At 39.8% G+C, this 17026-nt stretch overlaps 1 protein-coding gene across 3 annotated transcripts in view; it reads left to right on the top strand.

The window, feature by feature from the left end:
- The window catches only part of mib2 (MIB E3 ubiquitin protein ligase 2), a 51021-nt gene that overhangs the window by 16469 nt on the left and 17526 nt on the right, over positions 1-17026 (top strand). For 2 of the 3 annotated variants that reach the window (XM_072449474.1, XM_072449473.1), the window contains exons 1-3: positions 2690-2792; positions 10183-10572; positions 11907-12078. In XM_072449474.1, coding sequence (XP_072305575.1) covers positions 2762-2792; positions 10183-10572; positions 11907-12078 — 593 coding nt within the window. In that variant the 5' untranslated portion in view covers positions 2690-2761. Of the gene's footprint in view, positions 1-2689; positions 2793-10182; positions 10573-11906; positions 12079-17026 lie in introns of those variants that run through there. The other variant, XM_072449476.1, reaches the window with a different exon arrangement.

Below are 17026 nucleotides of genomic sequence, written 5' to 3'. Positions count from 1 at the left end.
GGACCAAGGACTACAACAACAACGACCAAGGACTACAACAACAACGACCAAGGACTACAACAACAACGACCAAGGACTACAACAACAACGACCAAGGACTACAACAACAACGACCAAGGACTACAACAACAACGACCAAGGACTACAACAACAACGACCAAGGACTACAACAACAACAACGACGACCAAGGACTACAACAACAACAACGACCAAGGACTACGACCAAGGACTACAACAACAACAACGACCAAGGACTACAACAACAACAACGACCAAGGACTACAACAACAACAACAACGACCAAGGACTACAACAACAACGACCAAGGACTACAACGACAACGACAACGACGACCAAGGACTACGACAACCAAGGACTACCAAGGACTACGACGACCAACGACGACGACAACAACGACCAAGGACTACCAAGGACTACGACGACCAACGACGACGACAACAACGACCAAGGACTACAACAACAACGACAACGACCAAGGACTACAACAACGACAACGACCAAGGACTACAACAACAACAACAACGACCAAGGACTACTACAACAACAACAACGACCAAGGACTACTACAACAACAACGACAACGACCAAGGACTACAACAACAACAACAAGGACTACAACAACAACAAGGACTACAACAACAACAAGGACTACAACAACAACAACAACAAGGACTACAACAACAACAAGGACTACAACAACAACAACAAGGACTACAACAACAACAACAAGGACTACAACAACAACAACAAGGACTACAACAACAACAACAACAAGGACTACAACAACAACAACAAGGACTACAACAACAACAAGGACTACAACAACAACAACAACAACAACAACAACAACAACAACAACAACAACAAGGACTACAACAACAACAACAAGGACTACAACAACAACAACAACAACAAGGACTACAACAACAACAACAAGGACTACAACAACAACAACAACAACAACAAGGACTACAACAACAACAACAACAACAACAACAAGGACTACAACAACAACAACAAGGACTACAACAACAACAACAACAACAACAACAAGGACTACAACAAAGTCTGAGGGGAGGAAGAACTTCTATAGGATACAATGACAAAGGCATCTCATGACCTCTTGGGCTTTGTCAAAGCACTGGAAGTCAAAGCACTGGAAGAACAACTTTTAGGACTACGACAAGGTCTGGGGAATAAAGTCTGGCAGTAATGCGACACTCGGCTGTCGACTGCCATAAAACAATAACAACAGCAACAACAGTCTAAGGAATAAAGTCTGGCGGTAATGCAACACTCGGATGCCAACCGCCATAAAACAACAACGTTCTTCAATGTCGATTTTGCATAAATGTCTTCTTTTTAAGTATAAATGATTACCTTTTTTTGTAAATCCACTAAAAAACCTTGAGAAAAGTTACTGGAGCTTTTAACTGGCAGTGTTTACAGTAAATATGTTTGTTGTCATATTTGCAACATTGGTTTATCTGTAGGTGTTATTTACAGCGTGTGGTGTTTACGGTTGGTCCCGTTACGCCGATGCAAACGCAATCTAAAACTGCATCTGTTGTGATGTAGGTCCCTATTGTTTTAGAATGTCTGCTCAGTCCAGTATTTATTGAAGTATTTTAAATTAATGTTGTTGTCATAAAAAGCATTCCTGGAGGTTTGTGGGTAATAGGAACTGGGAAGAGGTCGGATATGTTCATTCTCACCTTATCACTGTTGTTGAAATGATTCGATCACAGCAGGGCGCTTATTGACCGCTTTGGACGGGTGATCATTTGCCACATGCTTCTTCTGTTTATCATCAAAGTTGCGTTACTTAAAAGAAAAAAATATATATTCTCATCTTTTTATCGGATAGCTTATTGTTATTTTTATCCCATAGTAGACTTGTTCATTGTTTAATGTTGCACCGAATCACCAAGACAAGTTCCTTTGTTTGTGAATTTTGTTCATTGACAATGGCAATAAATCCTTTCTGATTCTGAAATGTTTTTTTTATATTTTTTTACAGTGCAACCAACTTGCATACACTAGACATTTTCGATATATTTTAAGTGATTTCCATTTCGATTGTCTCGGACTAATCTTGATAAATTAGCCTTGAAGCGATGAGGATCATGGTTTCGCTGATGATTTAGTTTGTGAAATAAAAATAAAAATGCCTGCTGGATAGTAAAGTTATGTGTGTGCACTGTGTAAGTAGCTTTATACTGCTTTTGTGAGTATACTGTACTGTACTTATCTATTCTCGGACTGACTGACCTTGTGAATATAATATGCATCTTTGTAACGGTTGCCTCAAACAATATTGAGATGTTTCAAACTTATACACCACCAGAGCAGCCTATAAATGTGAAGATACATAAAGCCTTGTATGTAAATGGCCGTTGCATAACTGCGGATGGCCTTGGCTATCACACGGACTGATCAGTGTCCTCTCCTCTGGGCTGATTACGTCACAACAGTGGGCCATTAGTATTGGGACGCTTGTTTTTACTTAACACAGTTGGTCTCACGGCTCTTCCAGGGACCCAGATAAGCCCCAGAGGGAAAACGCACACAAAACTCAGGCTGTATGTTCCAAAACAAAGTGCAAAGTTCACATGAAGCCAAATACTGGGAGACGGGTGCAGATTATACCCCATTGGAAGGACGTGCAGGTGGAGCCGGGAGCTCAGAGCGGTCGGGTGTGAGGGACTGTGGGCAGCTCGCCTCACACCAGGAGCAGACATGTTCAAAAGTGGACTCAAGATCATAGGCAGTGAGTAATGGTGCTGGGGAGGTTGATGACATGATGGATTTTCTGTCTTTTTCTATTTCTTTCTTTCTTTCTTTCTTTTTTATTGTACATTCTGAAAGAATTGGGCATTTTGTTAAGTATTAGTTTAAGTGTCATCTAAGAAGTTTTTTATTTTTATTTTATTTTGGCCGATTAACAAACATTTTCAGATTAATTACTGTATTATTCATAGTTTTGGCCAGGGTGCGACTTATATTTTTACTCCGGAGCGACTTGTATGTGATATTATTTGTTATTTTCACACTTGCAACCGCATTGCATACTCCAGTGCAACTTATATATGTTTTTTCTTCTATATTATGATTTTTTTTAGCTGGTGGGACTTGTAGTGGTACGGTAAAATAAAGATGTTTTAGCAGTTTTTTTTATAGCCTATTTAATCAAACCTAAATACATGTTTTTTTAAACTATGTGACTGTTATTCTCACTAATGATTTCAGTTCATCACAGAAGTCCCACTGAATGTCCTGTTTGCACAGGCTCTGTATTGATTTGGCTGAGCCTCTGTTCACCAGTTGTGTCTGACACCAGCCAGTTCCAGCGGCTTTTACTTTTACTTACTGATACATCGCAGTCATGGCATTTGTGCTTTTGAGTAGTATGTTCTGGTTTACATACAGCACAGTCTTGTCAGGAAACTATCCACGATGAATGATGTATAGAATAGTGAAAGCTCCGATAGGCAGAGCATATTCCAGGGTATGTGACACTACATGATGCTACTGTTAAGATTTGTGAAACATTTGTTTAGGGTATTGCACCTCTTATTGGTACCACATGAATATGAACTAGTTTTTAACTTTTTAACATGTGTGTGACTGCCTGGTGAGGACAGATTGTGGGTGACATGTGACATAGGACGCAGTGTCATCATGCACTCTGGCGAGGTTTGAACTGGCTATTCTCTGGTCAGTGAGCAAACGACCACTGTGCCATTGTTGCCCCAGTGACCAAAAACTGTAATAATTCATCCCTGAAATGTTTTTTTTAGTAAAGTTAAAGTCTTGGTTGAACCACTGGCTTTGTACTGTGGACTATTATTTTTACCGGTTCTATTATTCCTTTAAGCGTGTCTGCTGCGGCTTTACTCCATACGAGCTGCCTCAAATGTAGAGTTATTTACGGTTGGCCACGCAGCAGGGGGCCCCGCACACTGCACCATGGTCACGGTAAGGGCCTATACGAGTGTTCTGTAACGTGGTGTACACTCACACGATTAGGCACACCTGCTCTATTGCGTATATTTGGCAGCTTGGCTACACAAACATCTGAATGGAGGAAAAAGGTCATTTTGAACTTTGACTGTCCCTGCTGAAAAAACCAGCACAGACCAGCATGGATTTCTTGCTGGTCCGTGCTGGTCCGTGCTGTTTTATGCTGGTCTGATGCCGTTGGACCAAATATGAACTCCAGCAAGTTTATATTTTATCCACGGGTTTCAGGATGTTGAAAATTAGGACAGTAGGTCAGTTGCTGAGGGTCACTGTTGTTAGAGAATAGCAGGTTATTGATGTTGCTATAATCCACACAGAAACACCAAAATGATGAAGACGTTTTGGTCGGGAATTGTATCTCGTCTCCCCGATTTCCGAAGCTTGTGGTAGACAGACATATGGATTAACCAATCAGAGAAAGGCATGGTCCATTCAGTCTCAGTCCGGAGGACTTGCACAGATATCTGCAATCAACAAGTGAAGCACTAAACTCTACAAAATTGAGGTAAATTAAGTTACATATTTTGTTCTGAATGTTACGAGAATATTTGAGAGATGTCTTCTGCATTTGAGAGACACGTGACACAAATTAGCGGTTGTAGTTGGACCGTCCCAACTGAGTTTTTTGTTTTTTACACCCCCTTTTGGTCCAATTCCAGACCCTTCTGCATTTGAACAGAATGTAGAAGTGACTGGCGGGTCAAGTAAATTCAATGGCAACTTAACTGCAGCCAATCAGAGCAGCCAGACAATGCTTGGCTCCGTTGCCTATTGACGACTCTTAAACTTTAACAGGCTCTTTACGTACCTCCAGTGAATATAACACTCTCCTTTATAGTTTAGATAGAGTTTAATTCACACTCATTTCTACTTTTTGTTAAATTTTCACTCTAAATAAGAGAACTTGGAAAGACGGCTCACTCTCGTATCCTTGTGTGCCGGTATTTGTTTCTTTACAGCCCGTTGGATCTCGTCACACTTGCACTCTCCTTCGCCTGTAACAAATCTCTCCTGAAATGTGCCAGTGTGTGGTGTGGCTGTGCTTCATGCGAGTGTGGGAAAAATTACTGTTACAAAATGTCCTCATGTCTGTGGTCTGCAAACTTTGTGTCATATTGTAAAATCACAGACAATATTAAATCCCCGAGAGTGCAGCTGGCTCAAGTCGAATGCAGCTTATTTTGCTTCTGACGATCACATTTTATACTTAATACAATTGTCTGTCATATTGTTTGATTCCATAAGCATATTATAATGTGAAATGGGATACCCTTATTACTATTGACAATTATCTCTTAAGCCGATTGGGCTAAGTACATTGTTGTTGTGTTTGACGTTACTATGAACACGTGATGTACTACCAGTACTTAATCGGTACATTAAAGTGTATGAACATGTATTGGCAAGTACTTGAAAATATGATCATGAACCCTCCCTAATTGCCTTCATTGGTAAGTTTAATCGCAGTAGTTGGTGTGTTGTGTTTAAAATGCTGTTGAAAAGGAAGTGTCTATCCATTCATGCTGTTAGAGCTACTAGTATTGGTCACATTGTACTTTCTACTGCTGTGATGAGGTGAAGAAGGTGAGGAAGAAGAAAAGGCATAGGTGAGCTTTTCCTTGAGGAGAACGGGGGTCGCCATGGGAAATAGGCTACGGTATGCATCGCTTTTTAAATTCGTGCAATTCGATTGGAATACGTCAATGTCGTCTATTCACTTTCATTTGGATCCTAATGTTGTTTTAAAGAGTACGTAAGACCCGTGTAGCTCTGTTTTATCTCAGCACATTGTTCTGTGTCTCCGGTGAGTAAGTATTGTACAGAACCATTTTGTACCAGGCCTGGTGCGTCTGGGACTCGTCCTGGTGGGGACTGTTGTACAAAATCGTGCGCAGCGAATGTAACTCAAAGGTCAACACTGAAGAGTAAATAGAAATATAGGAAGGTGCAAGCTGTTCCGACCAGAGCTCTGCTGGAGTGGCTTATTCCAGCTACAGTGATCCTGATTGAGCACCAGCGCTCACAAGAGGTGTCGAGATGATTTGGTTATTCGATAATCGTGATTATTCAGGTCGCAATATATTTGTAAGATCGTATCGCAGGAAGCAACAAAGAGTAAATTCAGTTCAATATACCTGTATACTCCAAAAACATCCTTACTTTTCATTTAGAAAGTTTGATTTAATTAATAATGCAAGTAAGGAACGGTAATACGTTAGACTTGTGAAAGAAGGCAAATTATTGAAACTAAGGATTTCATTTTTGTTTGTTTTAATATGGGAATGTGAGTCATTGTAACACTAAAGGTTAATGGTGTGACATCCCTAGCATTTACAGACATAATCCATTCCCATTAACGCTGTAATTAAGTAATGATAGACCCTATGTCAAGTTGCTATGTATATACATATACTGCCCACAATCTTTTATTTTCATTGGATTAACAGCCCATCCAGCTATAAAATAAGAACATATTTTTAATAACTTGAACTAAGAATTCTCGACTCATAGTTAGACAATTTATGTGTTTATTTACTGAACGTCTCTCTGTCTTCTTTAGTTCAAAGCTGGCTGGAGAATTTGGATGATACCATCAGAGTGTTTTCAGGCATTTCCTAAATCTCTGCTTGTTCACTGGCTACTGTGGGGAGAGCCTCGCTCCTCTGTACTCTCTGAAAGTGTGCGTGCGTACGCGTGCGTGCGTGCGCGTGCGTGCGCGTGCGTACGTGTGTGTGCGCGTGCGTGTGTGTGTCCATGTCCATACAGTCCATACATACTGAGGCTAAGCTGCATGTTTGGATAGAAAATGGGACATTAGCAGCCTGCTCTCTCCTCTCTCTGATCCTCGGCATCCATATGTTTTTATGTCTAAGCTTATTCTTTCTGAGCCAAATCAACACCGTAATCTCAGCGGGGTGCTTGTAATCTGCAGTACTTTAGTGGCAGCTGCCATCTTATTATCAGGGATCACAAAACCAAACGGGCAGATGTCAGCCAGGGCTAGTCCGTTGTGCAACGGAAAAGGAAAAGGACATGGCACATATGGTCACGTCATTGATATGATGTGTAGTTGCGATTTATGAATGCTAATTTATGTAAATCTAAAGAGATAGTGATTTATCGGTATATTTTTTAATCAACTGCTGTAAAATAATTATAACATGGTATTTGTTGAATTGCAAACTTTTTGTTTTATTCATAAACTTCAGTACCATCATAATACAGTTGACTCCAATGTGATACCTTGCTGTTTTTAAGCCTTTTGGTGTTAGCTCATTACAAGATGTCAGTAGTTTACTTGTAAACATTGTTATGTGTGGTTTCCTGTCTCCCAGTGAATGCACCATAATGAATGACATATGACACCTCTTGAATTCAGAATTGAGTCTATGAACAGCAGTGTCCCGGCTGTTTATGGCCATTAACAGCCAATTGGACAAAAAGTTAAGGTCACTTCTATTTTAAGCCATTACCACTGACCACTATCTGTCATGATTATTGAGGAAACATTTACTCATAGGAAAACTGACCCTACCGCATTTTAAGAAATTAAAGTACAGTACAAGTCCCTTTTGTCACACGTCATAGGTTATATAAACTCCACTGAATATCCGGAGACAATTGATACCTTTGGGCATTTATAGTTGTGCGATGTTAAATGAGAGGCAATGTGAATGTACTTTGTCGCTTTATTATAAATTTGTATACAAAATAATTATTTCTTTAAATGTGCTCAAACCTCAATATGCCCCAGCCCCGTCGTCAATCTCGTATGTTATTAAATCACAATTATTCAAAAGGTCAGACTGCTATCTGCATACGGACCTCTCACCTTGTAAGAAATTGGCAGACGAGAACAAGTACATTATATATTTCTGACATAAATGTCAAGAACAAAATGTCGAGCCAGACTAGGAAAAATTAATATGCTTTCCCGTGCTCGCTGTGGCATTATATTTACCAGTTTGCCTCTTCTGGGATTGTGTTTTTCCAATCACATTTTTATAAATACAGTGTTTGATTGCTTCTCTTGTCTGCGTACAGAATGAACAAGTATATCCGACGTGCCATGGTGATAAATAGATGATGCAAACTGTAAATTGCTGACTAGCCTCCACATAAACGCTGGTTCCTCTATTAGTTCCTGTTTCCAGCGCCAATTTGCTGGAGTCATCAGTCAAGTAAGCAGCAGCCAGCCTGTGTGAGACTGTCCTTGGAACATAATTACTGACATCTCAATGCGCTTCTGAGTTAGTTTTATACTTGCAGATCTGTGCAAATGGTTTTGTAGTTTGATTACAAGGCTGACAGTCTAAAAGCTGTCCCTGGAAGTTAGTTATTTTGGCCTTTAAATAGAACCGGCACATCTCATCAATGGCATTTTTCCTGGGTCAATGACGATGCGCTATTTCAAGATTTGAACATCATGTTGGATAGAGATATCATCAGCAGTATTAATGTCTTGAGGCTGAGGTGTTGTTCTTTCTCATATTATAGAGCTTTAAAACTGATCCTACATCATGAACATTGTGCAAGTTACAAGACAAAAAATAAATAATTGCTTCAAATATGCCATATACATTATCAAAGGTAGAGAAAAGGAGAGGAGCTAAAGACGTGATAAAGTCGAGACTTTGTGGAGCTCCCAAAATTGCGATTACTATTGATTGAACAAGATTATAATGCAGGTGTGAAAACCAGTGTGAAATCCCTAATTTTCTTTCATTCACAAAATCGTCTTATTATGTCCCATAATAGAGGAATGATGACATAAATGATGTCACAAGTTTTCTGAAATTCAACTTTAATGTGACCATAAAGTTTCTATAAATGGCAAGATTAAAAATGACTTTACATTTATGTTTACCTATTTTTGCTTTTAACTATTTTCACAATTATACATTGTTTGTTTTGTTCTTACTGGGGCCAGTGTAATCATAATTATTGACCAAATAATCTTGACATCTATATTTTGTAATTTGGTTACATAGTTTGGCACCGACATATATATTTCCTAACGGCGCCAAAATGCAGCATTTTCCCTTTTCACTTCCCTGCTCATGTCCAATCAGGAAGTACAATTATAAACTTTACCAAACTTGTCAAACTGGGAAAAACAAGGCAACATTTTTAGCAAAATCTAAAATATAATCAAGTTCACGATACTTTAATGAAATGTGTCGGTTCAGGACATTTGCAGCCTAAACATAAACCAGCGGGTGAGGACCAGAGAAATAGGAGTCGGAGACACAGGTGCTGAGGATGGACTCGGATTAGCACAACAGGCCTGAGCAGCCTCGTCCAGCTGCTCCCCCCAGAAGCGTGCCAGGACGCAGTCAGACTTCCACTAGTGAACCTGAACGCACCGCTCCATAATTAATGAGACATAAAGCATGCTGTGTTCAAGTCCCACAATAGCCTGCCCAAACAAAAATGTCAATAAAAGAGGCATGGACCAGCAAGACAAGTTATATGGTGGAGAACATTTTTGAGCCTGTTTTTTTGTAGTGTTGGGAACTTGGGGGCACATTTTAACGATTTTCTGTCCGTGTTTGCCTATAACATGTTCCAACGTGAATAATGTGTGTGGTATCTTGCTTTACTCCTTTACTGCTCCTTACTTGGCCAAGCATGAACTGAGCAGCTGCAAGATCCTACAACGAGACATATTTTTAACTTAATCCTCAGTTATTAACAACATACTTGCCTTATAGGAAATTTCTATATTCTGGGCCCAAAAGGTAATTAGTTTAATTACACTAATTAGTGTATGATAGCAGGACAACAAAGACCTGCGCTATCACCAGAAGCTTTTCATAAATTATGCAACATAAACCCTCTCTTTGTGTATTTGTGTAAAACAACTGACTGAAGACTTTTAGATAATATTTGTGAAGTTTTTCTGCCATTTTTGGTGTATTTTCTGGACTATAAGTTGCACCTTTTTTCATAATTTAGGCTGGGTTGCGACTTATACTTATATTTATACTTTAAATATTTATACAACATTTTTCTGGTGCTTGAGCCAAATAAATAGAATGTACAAACAAAATCTCAATAGTTAGAATCCACATTTTGTCAATGATATTAGATCAATATGCTTCTAACTAAATTGTGTCCTTTGGTGTCATTTTCAGTGACCCCTGATCTGTTCCCGGAGACCCCGCTGGTGCCCTCTCTGCCTGCGATCCCCTCCTCTCGACCCATCCCGGCCCTTCACAAGCTTAGGCGGTGCAGCAGGGATCGTGCCGGCGCCCCCTGCCCCGGGCCCGTGCGCTGCAAGCCCATCCCTAGCACAGGCACCATGGAGGTGGGCATGCGCGCGGTGCGAGGTCACGACTGGAAGTGGGGTAACCAGGACGACGGCGAGGGACACGTGGGCACAGTGGTGGAGATCGGTCGGCAGGGTAGCACCACCACACCGGACAAGACCGTGGTGGTTCAGTGGGACAGTGGGACCAGGACCAACTACAGGACAGGATACCAGGGAGCCTTTGACCTGCTGCTGTACGACAATGCTCAGATAGGTAATTAAAATCTGGATCTAACCAACCACAACACAAAATCTCCAGAACACTAAGGGATATTTCACCTACATTGAGATTAAGACATCATCTAAAACCTGCTAGTTAGATCAGAACATTGAATCAAACTGAAAGATTTTGGATAATTGGCTGTGATGCAAAACTAAGATACAATGTGTAGGTTGGTTATGGATTTTTGTATCTAAAGGTAATGCATTATAAGTATAACGGTGCTGCTAGGTTGATGCTGCACTGGTTCTCTGTCTTTTCAGTTATTCTCTGTCGAGCAATTTTTCCTCATGGTGTGGGTCTATTTTGGAGCAGAATCAAACGCATTCATTAGCATTTTGTTCCATTTAGAGGAACGTTCTTCTGCCTCATGACTTGCCCATCATTTACTGAGGTGAGAGAGCTGCAGCTTACGGGGAGGGCAGTGGCGTGTGGTCAGGGCAATCAAGGCAAGCAGAGATTAATTTGTCATGGAATTAGACAAACATGTCCTTGGGATGAGACATGCACCGATGCTATTCCTTAACACATAGAGAACACAATTCAACTTAGAATATGAAACGACACAGAAAATCAGACATTTGTGTGGCATGCATGGGAGAAAACGCGGGGACTGATCACGCAAGCTGTTGTAAGCAGCTTGCGTGATCCTCCTGCGTCTCACCTCGTTCTTTCCCATGTTGGTTGGTTTTATTAGATATTCTGGAATAGGCGGGTCACATTTCTCATTGGTCAGCCTCACATCAAGGCACTTGGTATTTTTCCGTAGAGATCAAGCCTTGGGTAAACATTACCCAAACTCCTCTGGGCTGTCACATCCCCCCCCATCTTTACGACCCCTTCACAACACATGCAGTTTGTCACACACCCGTTCTTCTCTTAGACTAATGATGCAGATAAAATATCACTATTATGCAGATAAAATACATCACAGAAATATAATCATATATTCACATTTTATCACATTAATTAATAAAATCTAAAAGCCAATGTCTTATAGTGGCCTCTAAAGGCTGCTGAGCATTACTGCGGTAAGCTTGGTACTTCTTCTCCGGCCTCTTTTCATTTTCTGACCATGTTCAGAGGCCCGTTCATGCTCCGCTCTCCAACATGCGCTAATAACAGAGAGTGCTAATTTGTGTAATGAATTGGTCAGTGAAGTGAGACTATTCAATCCAACCAACAGTCAAAACAGGTTGAGTAGTTTAGCTCAGTAGGTTAGCCATTTCCACTTCATGTAAGACTTTGTGAGCTTTAGTTGTTGACCCGTTATTGAATTTAACATTGCGCATTTCTAACTTGTCATCATTCCATCTTGTTTTCTTCAGGAGTGCGCCACTCGAACATCATCTGTGACAGTTGTAAGAAGCACGGCATCATGGGAATGAGGTGGAAGTGTAAAGTGTGCTTCGACTACGACCTGTGCACACAGTGTTACATGAACAACAAACACGACTTGAGCCATGCCTTCGAGCGTTACGAGACTGCACACTCGCAGCCGTGAGTTCCCTTAGATCAGCCTTTTTTGTCAGTTTTTGTCTATACGAGCTGTGTTTGGAATGTCATTTATGTAATTTATTAAGAGGCCCAAAAACCATACTTCCAGGCACACTCCTCAACTGTGAAATTAAGTATCAATTCTTTCAATTATTGTATTGTTACCAATCAGTTTTAAACAGCTCAAATAGATATATTGCAGAATTTAACATGTATGATTTATCCCCCAACATTTTTTTGGAATATCTAATTGTATATTGTAATTGTTGATATTCATATTATTTTTATGTTAAGGTATTTCAATGTATGTATTCTATATGGTTATTTATAGGTGTCTTTAAAAGCACATACTAGTGAAACTGTGCATAGATATACATTTTATTTATACAGGAAAAGCAATACTAGGCAGATATACTTTCCTAAATGCATATACAGTATACTTTACTGTACTACTATATTCATATTTTGACTTTGAGTGTTCATTACAGTGTTGCTCACTGCTGCTCCTGACACAGCTTTTTCCTATTCACTCAATCATATCTTCTCATATCTTATGAGATTTTCCTAAGTTTTTGAAAGAAAGCTACGTCTTTGTTACTTTCAGCTGAATTGCTTTATTGGCTGGCCACTATGAAGGCATTGCACAATATAGAAACATGTTTCTTAATAGTGAAAGCAAAGATTTTAAAATGATGCAATTCACTTGGCACCATCGTGATAATAACCACCTCTAATGTAGGCTCCATTTGAAGAGTTTTTGATCAATATGGTTTTAATGATGAACTTTGAGAAAATGATGACGGTACAACGACAGGGATCTTTTTACAAGAGTTGATAAAAGTAAAACGCTTGTCCCATTACAATGAAAAATAATATATTGTATGATAGGAAAAATGTGGTTATGGTAAAGACATTCCACATATTCCGTTTTTGTGACACAGTGAAACATGAATCTATCTCATTGGCCGGCATAGATTTCCTCTGAACCATCTGTGCATCCCATTTCCACAGTCATCTGAGGCCACTGTGGTCTTGTTTATGCTGATGCTGTCCCTCTGTGCGCGGGTCTTCTGCATCAGTTCACAGAGCTCTCGTCTCCGCCCTCGGCTCAGTCTGAATGTCAGCTGCACGGCCACTCTCTTCTAATGAGTGCTAATGTATGACCCACATATAGCTATAGTTTACTGTAGGCCAGCCTCAAGACTCCTTCTCCAATTTAGCTGACTATTTTTTTAAAATATTGACTGTAAGCTCAAAGGTTAACATTGGGGAACACAACTTGCAACAAAAGTGTAAGTGCTGAAAAGAGCACTGTAAAGAGACTCCAGTCACACAATTGATTTGTCATGTTGAGTGTGTTCTGAAGGCTCAGCAGTGTCCTTTATTCAGATGCTCTACTCAAACTGTCAGCTCTTATTGTGCCTTATTATGTTATTGTTATTCCAATTATTTCACAGCACATTTCAGTCAGTTACATGTATTATAAACATGTATTATATGTAATTATTGATTGACTGATAAATTATGTTTGTGGGAAATAATTGCATGACCGTCGAAGGTCGTGGACTTGACCAGAACTAAACTAGAACCAGACCAACCCAAGTCCACAACAGGACTTAAATTGACTCAAGTTAGGACCAAATAATAAGTGTGAACACAGCCTTAGTGCCTTTTGTCCACATAACAGTCCATTGGTCTCTCTGAGCTTGCTGTTGTCTCATGTCCCTCTCAGTGCTCTTGTGAACGAGTGTAGTGGCACATGGACGTCAGTGTCTGTGCCTGGGACTGAATTAATGTCCACTCTTCACGTCTCACTAATGCACACTCGACCATGGGACATACTCAAAATCTCCCTGAAAATATATTAGCCTGCGTAATAGTTTCAAAGAAAACACGATCTTTAAAATGAGTAATGGTTTTATAAAATGTTTCATTTGAATGTTAGGTTACTAACCATTTCATGAGAAATATCTTGATGTATTTCTGTATTACACCACAGCAGGACAGAAACGTTGTTTTTTAATGTATGATTTATTACTGGTGGTGTTACTATTCCAAAACTGGTGACGGATAAATGAGCAACAACACAGCACCAGCAGAGAAATTAAATTTAAAATGATAAATTGCTGTAATATGTTGTTATTAAGTGTAAACTCAGCCTTGGAGCACTTGTTGTATGTGAACATATGCGGTGGTTTAATTACAGCAGGTCCATTTGTAGTTTACTGGCTTTACGACAGCAGTCGCCCGGGGAACAATAGGAAGTGGTGTGTGGAGGGATGTAGTGAGCGGGGCCCCGGGCCAACGTGACAGAGTCCTCCTGATATAAATGTTCTGTCCTCCTTATGTGTTCCTCTGCGATTAAAGCAGATTGCACTGGATTAGCGTGCTAACATCTGCAGCTGTGTGGATTAGCATGCTAACATCTGCAGCTGTGTGGATTAGCATGCTAACATCTGCAGCTGTGTGGATTAGCATGCTAACATCTGCAGCTGTGTGGATTAGCATGTTTAACATTTTAAACTTCCGGCACGCACAAAATAAGGTGCTTAGAAAGTGTGAGATGATTAAATAGACGCACAATCTTCGCGGCAACAATGGTTCAAAAATGGATAAACAATAACTTTGGAGTCAGGAGCACCAAGGTAACAATTAAAGTATCTTAAAGCAAATCCGGTCATTGAGAACATTTGGCTAGGTGCGCTGTTGCTGAGTGGCCTTGGCATTTTCGCTTTACAGAAAGAATATCGTTTATTAAACCGAGTGAGGCCTTTCTGTCTCGAGTCTAAACGTTCTTCTCGCGTCTGGGTGAGTTTCCTTCGCCGACTACAAAAATTTACATTCAAGTGTATATAACAAGCTTTTACGATCTTCTAATTTTGACACCATTTTGTGTATTTAAACCTGTTGTAAGTATAAATTGTAGTTTTACACCAATCAAGTGGCTATTTGTGGAAAAAGTTGAAAAATCTGTAGAAAATTACAGGAAGTGACATCACACTATTTGACCGTTTAAACACAATGGTTGCTGGTTAATTTCCTAGTGTGATGTCATCAATTACAAACTGGAAGTAAAACTTATAAAACTAAACCGGGGTAAAATGTGTACCGTATTTTCCGAACTATAAGTCGCACCGGAGTATAAGACGCACCAGCCAAAAAATGCATAATAGAGAGGAAAAAACGTATGTAAGTCGCACAGGCGTATGAAATGCGGTTGCAAGTGTGAAAATAACAAATAATATCTCACATAAGTTGCTCCGGAGTATAAGTATAAATATAAGTATAAGTCGCACCCCGGCCAAAACTATGAAAAAAGTAATATATTTAGCAAAATTTTAAATGTATTTAACATATCTTGCATTTGAGTTCAATCAGTAATATGCAACCTGTCACATGCACTGTAAGCCACTGCTGCTTTTTAACTTGGGAACGAGAAGTAAAGTTGAGGTTAAACAGCTTTCGTGGCGTCTATGATATTCTGATTCATAATTTCTAAGGGATCGATTCCACGGTGCAACCCATGTCAATCTGTGCCGTCCAAACCGTTGCCTCTGATTTATTAGGACGTGAGAGTCTGCTGACAGGGGGACATATGTGAGGGCCATATGTTTACGAGAAGAGCTTGGTACTGCCCGTTAATCAGCTCTGTCTGAAACACAAACAACACGCACACAGTCGTATTAGGTCAGTCCAGGTATAATCCTGTACACTCCTCCCATCATGACAGCTCAGACTGACACGCAGTGAACCTGTTTACATGTTTACTGGTTTATTTTGTAATGGATATTTTCCTTTTCTTATCCAGGCTTTGGAGAGGGTGTAAAGGGTTTCTATTCTTTCTCTTAATTGTCGCTACATCTACATTTTATTCCTTATTTCCAGTGTGGTTTACATGCTTCACGTCCATATATATTTTTCGGTCAATTCTCCCTAGGCTTAATTATACAGGATAATGTGAAATGTGGGTGAAGAGGGAGGAGAGACATACTGCACATTCATTGTCATTGCTGCGACCTTGGTGGGGTGGCTCCTGAACCTTACTTTGTCTGTTAAACACTGTCTAGAAGCTTCTATTCAATATTCTTTTATCTTTTTGCTTTTGGCTCACTGGGTTGTTGACCTCAGCTCCTTTTTGCCTGGAACATGTTGCAGAAATATTGGAAATTGACGGAGTTCCTGTCCCGAAATGCCTTTAAAACCAAATTGAAACGTTAGAGATGGCATCAAACATGTGCATATATTTTACTTAAGTCATTTTGATGTTAATTTCGTTTGTTGTAACTGCTGCCTCTTCTGCCAGGGCTCCCTTGTAAAAGAGGTTTTTAATCTCAATGAGACTCTCCTGGTTGAATAACGGTTAAATCAACTAAAAATAAAACCACTGTGTCAGTAGGTGTGCTCTCTCTGGGAAGGCTGGGTTACTTCTGATCTTCTGGGAACTGTTGTCTCGATTGGTCTCTGTGACATAAGCAAACGGATAAAAGGGGTGACGTGATTTATCATTTTTCCATTGATCTTGAATATCTTAAGAATACCAAAAATCCACAATGTAATACTTTGAAGGATATTTGTAAGAATTTAAGTATGCGCACTTAATTTTTAAAAAGAAAACGATGTACGTTAAATTATAGTACTAGACTTTCAGTATGAAGGGTTAATAAAGTGATGTTTGTTTGTGGTGTTTTGCGCTAAAACTTGACTTGATATGTTTTTATTGTGATATTTGTTCCTCTAATTACTCCTCAAATCAACGAAAGAATCATTAGAAAGAATTCTACAGCCTGTAACGTTGCCGTTTTTGGTTTTATAAATGGGAAAGATTCTGCGAGTGTTTTTACATGTGGCCTGAAGTGGCCTGAAGTGGCCTGAAGTGGCCTGAAGTGGCCTGCTCTCTAATTAGCCACAGTCTGGGATTAGCCCTAAAGCTGTGTTTTCAGAAGTCAGGGCG

Source organism: Eucyclogobius newberryi, unplaced genomic scaffold (genome assembly GCF_026437365.1).
Source record: "Eucyclogobius newberryi isolate DKJ021-1_F unplaced genomic scaffold, fEucNew1.0.hap1 SCAF_17, whole genome shotgun sequence".
Lineage (NCBI taxonomy): Eukaryota > Metazoa > Chordata > Actinopteri > Gobiiformes > Gobiidae > Eucyclogobius > Eucyclogobius newberryi.
Note: the sequence above shows the minus strand (reverse complement) of the source record. Positions and strands in the feature narration are given on the sequence as shown.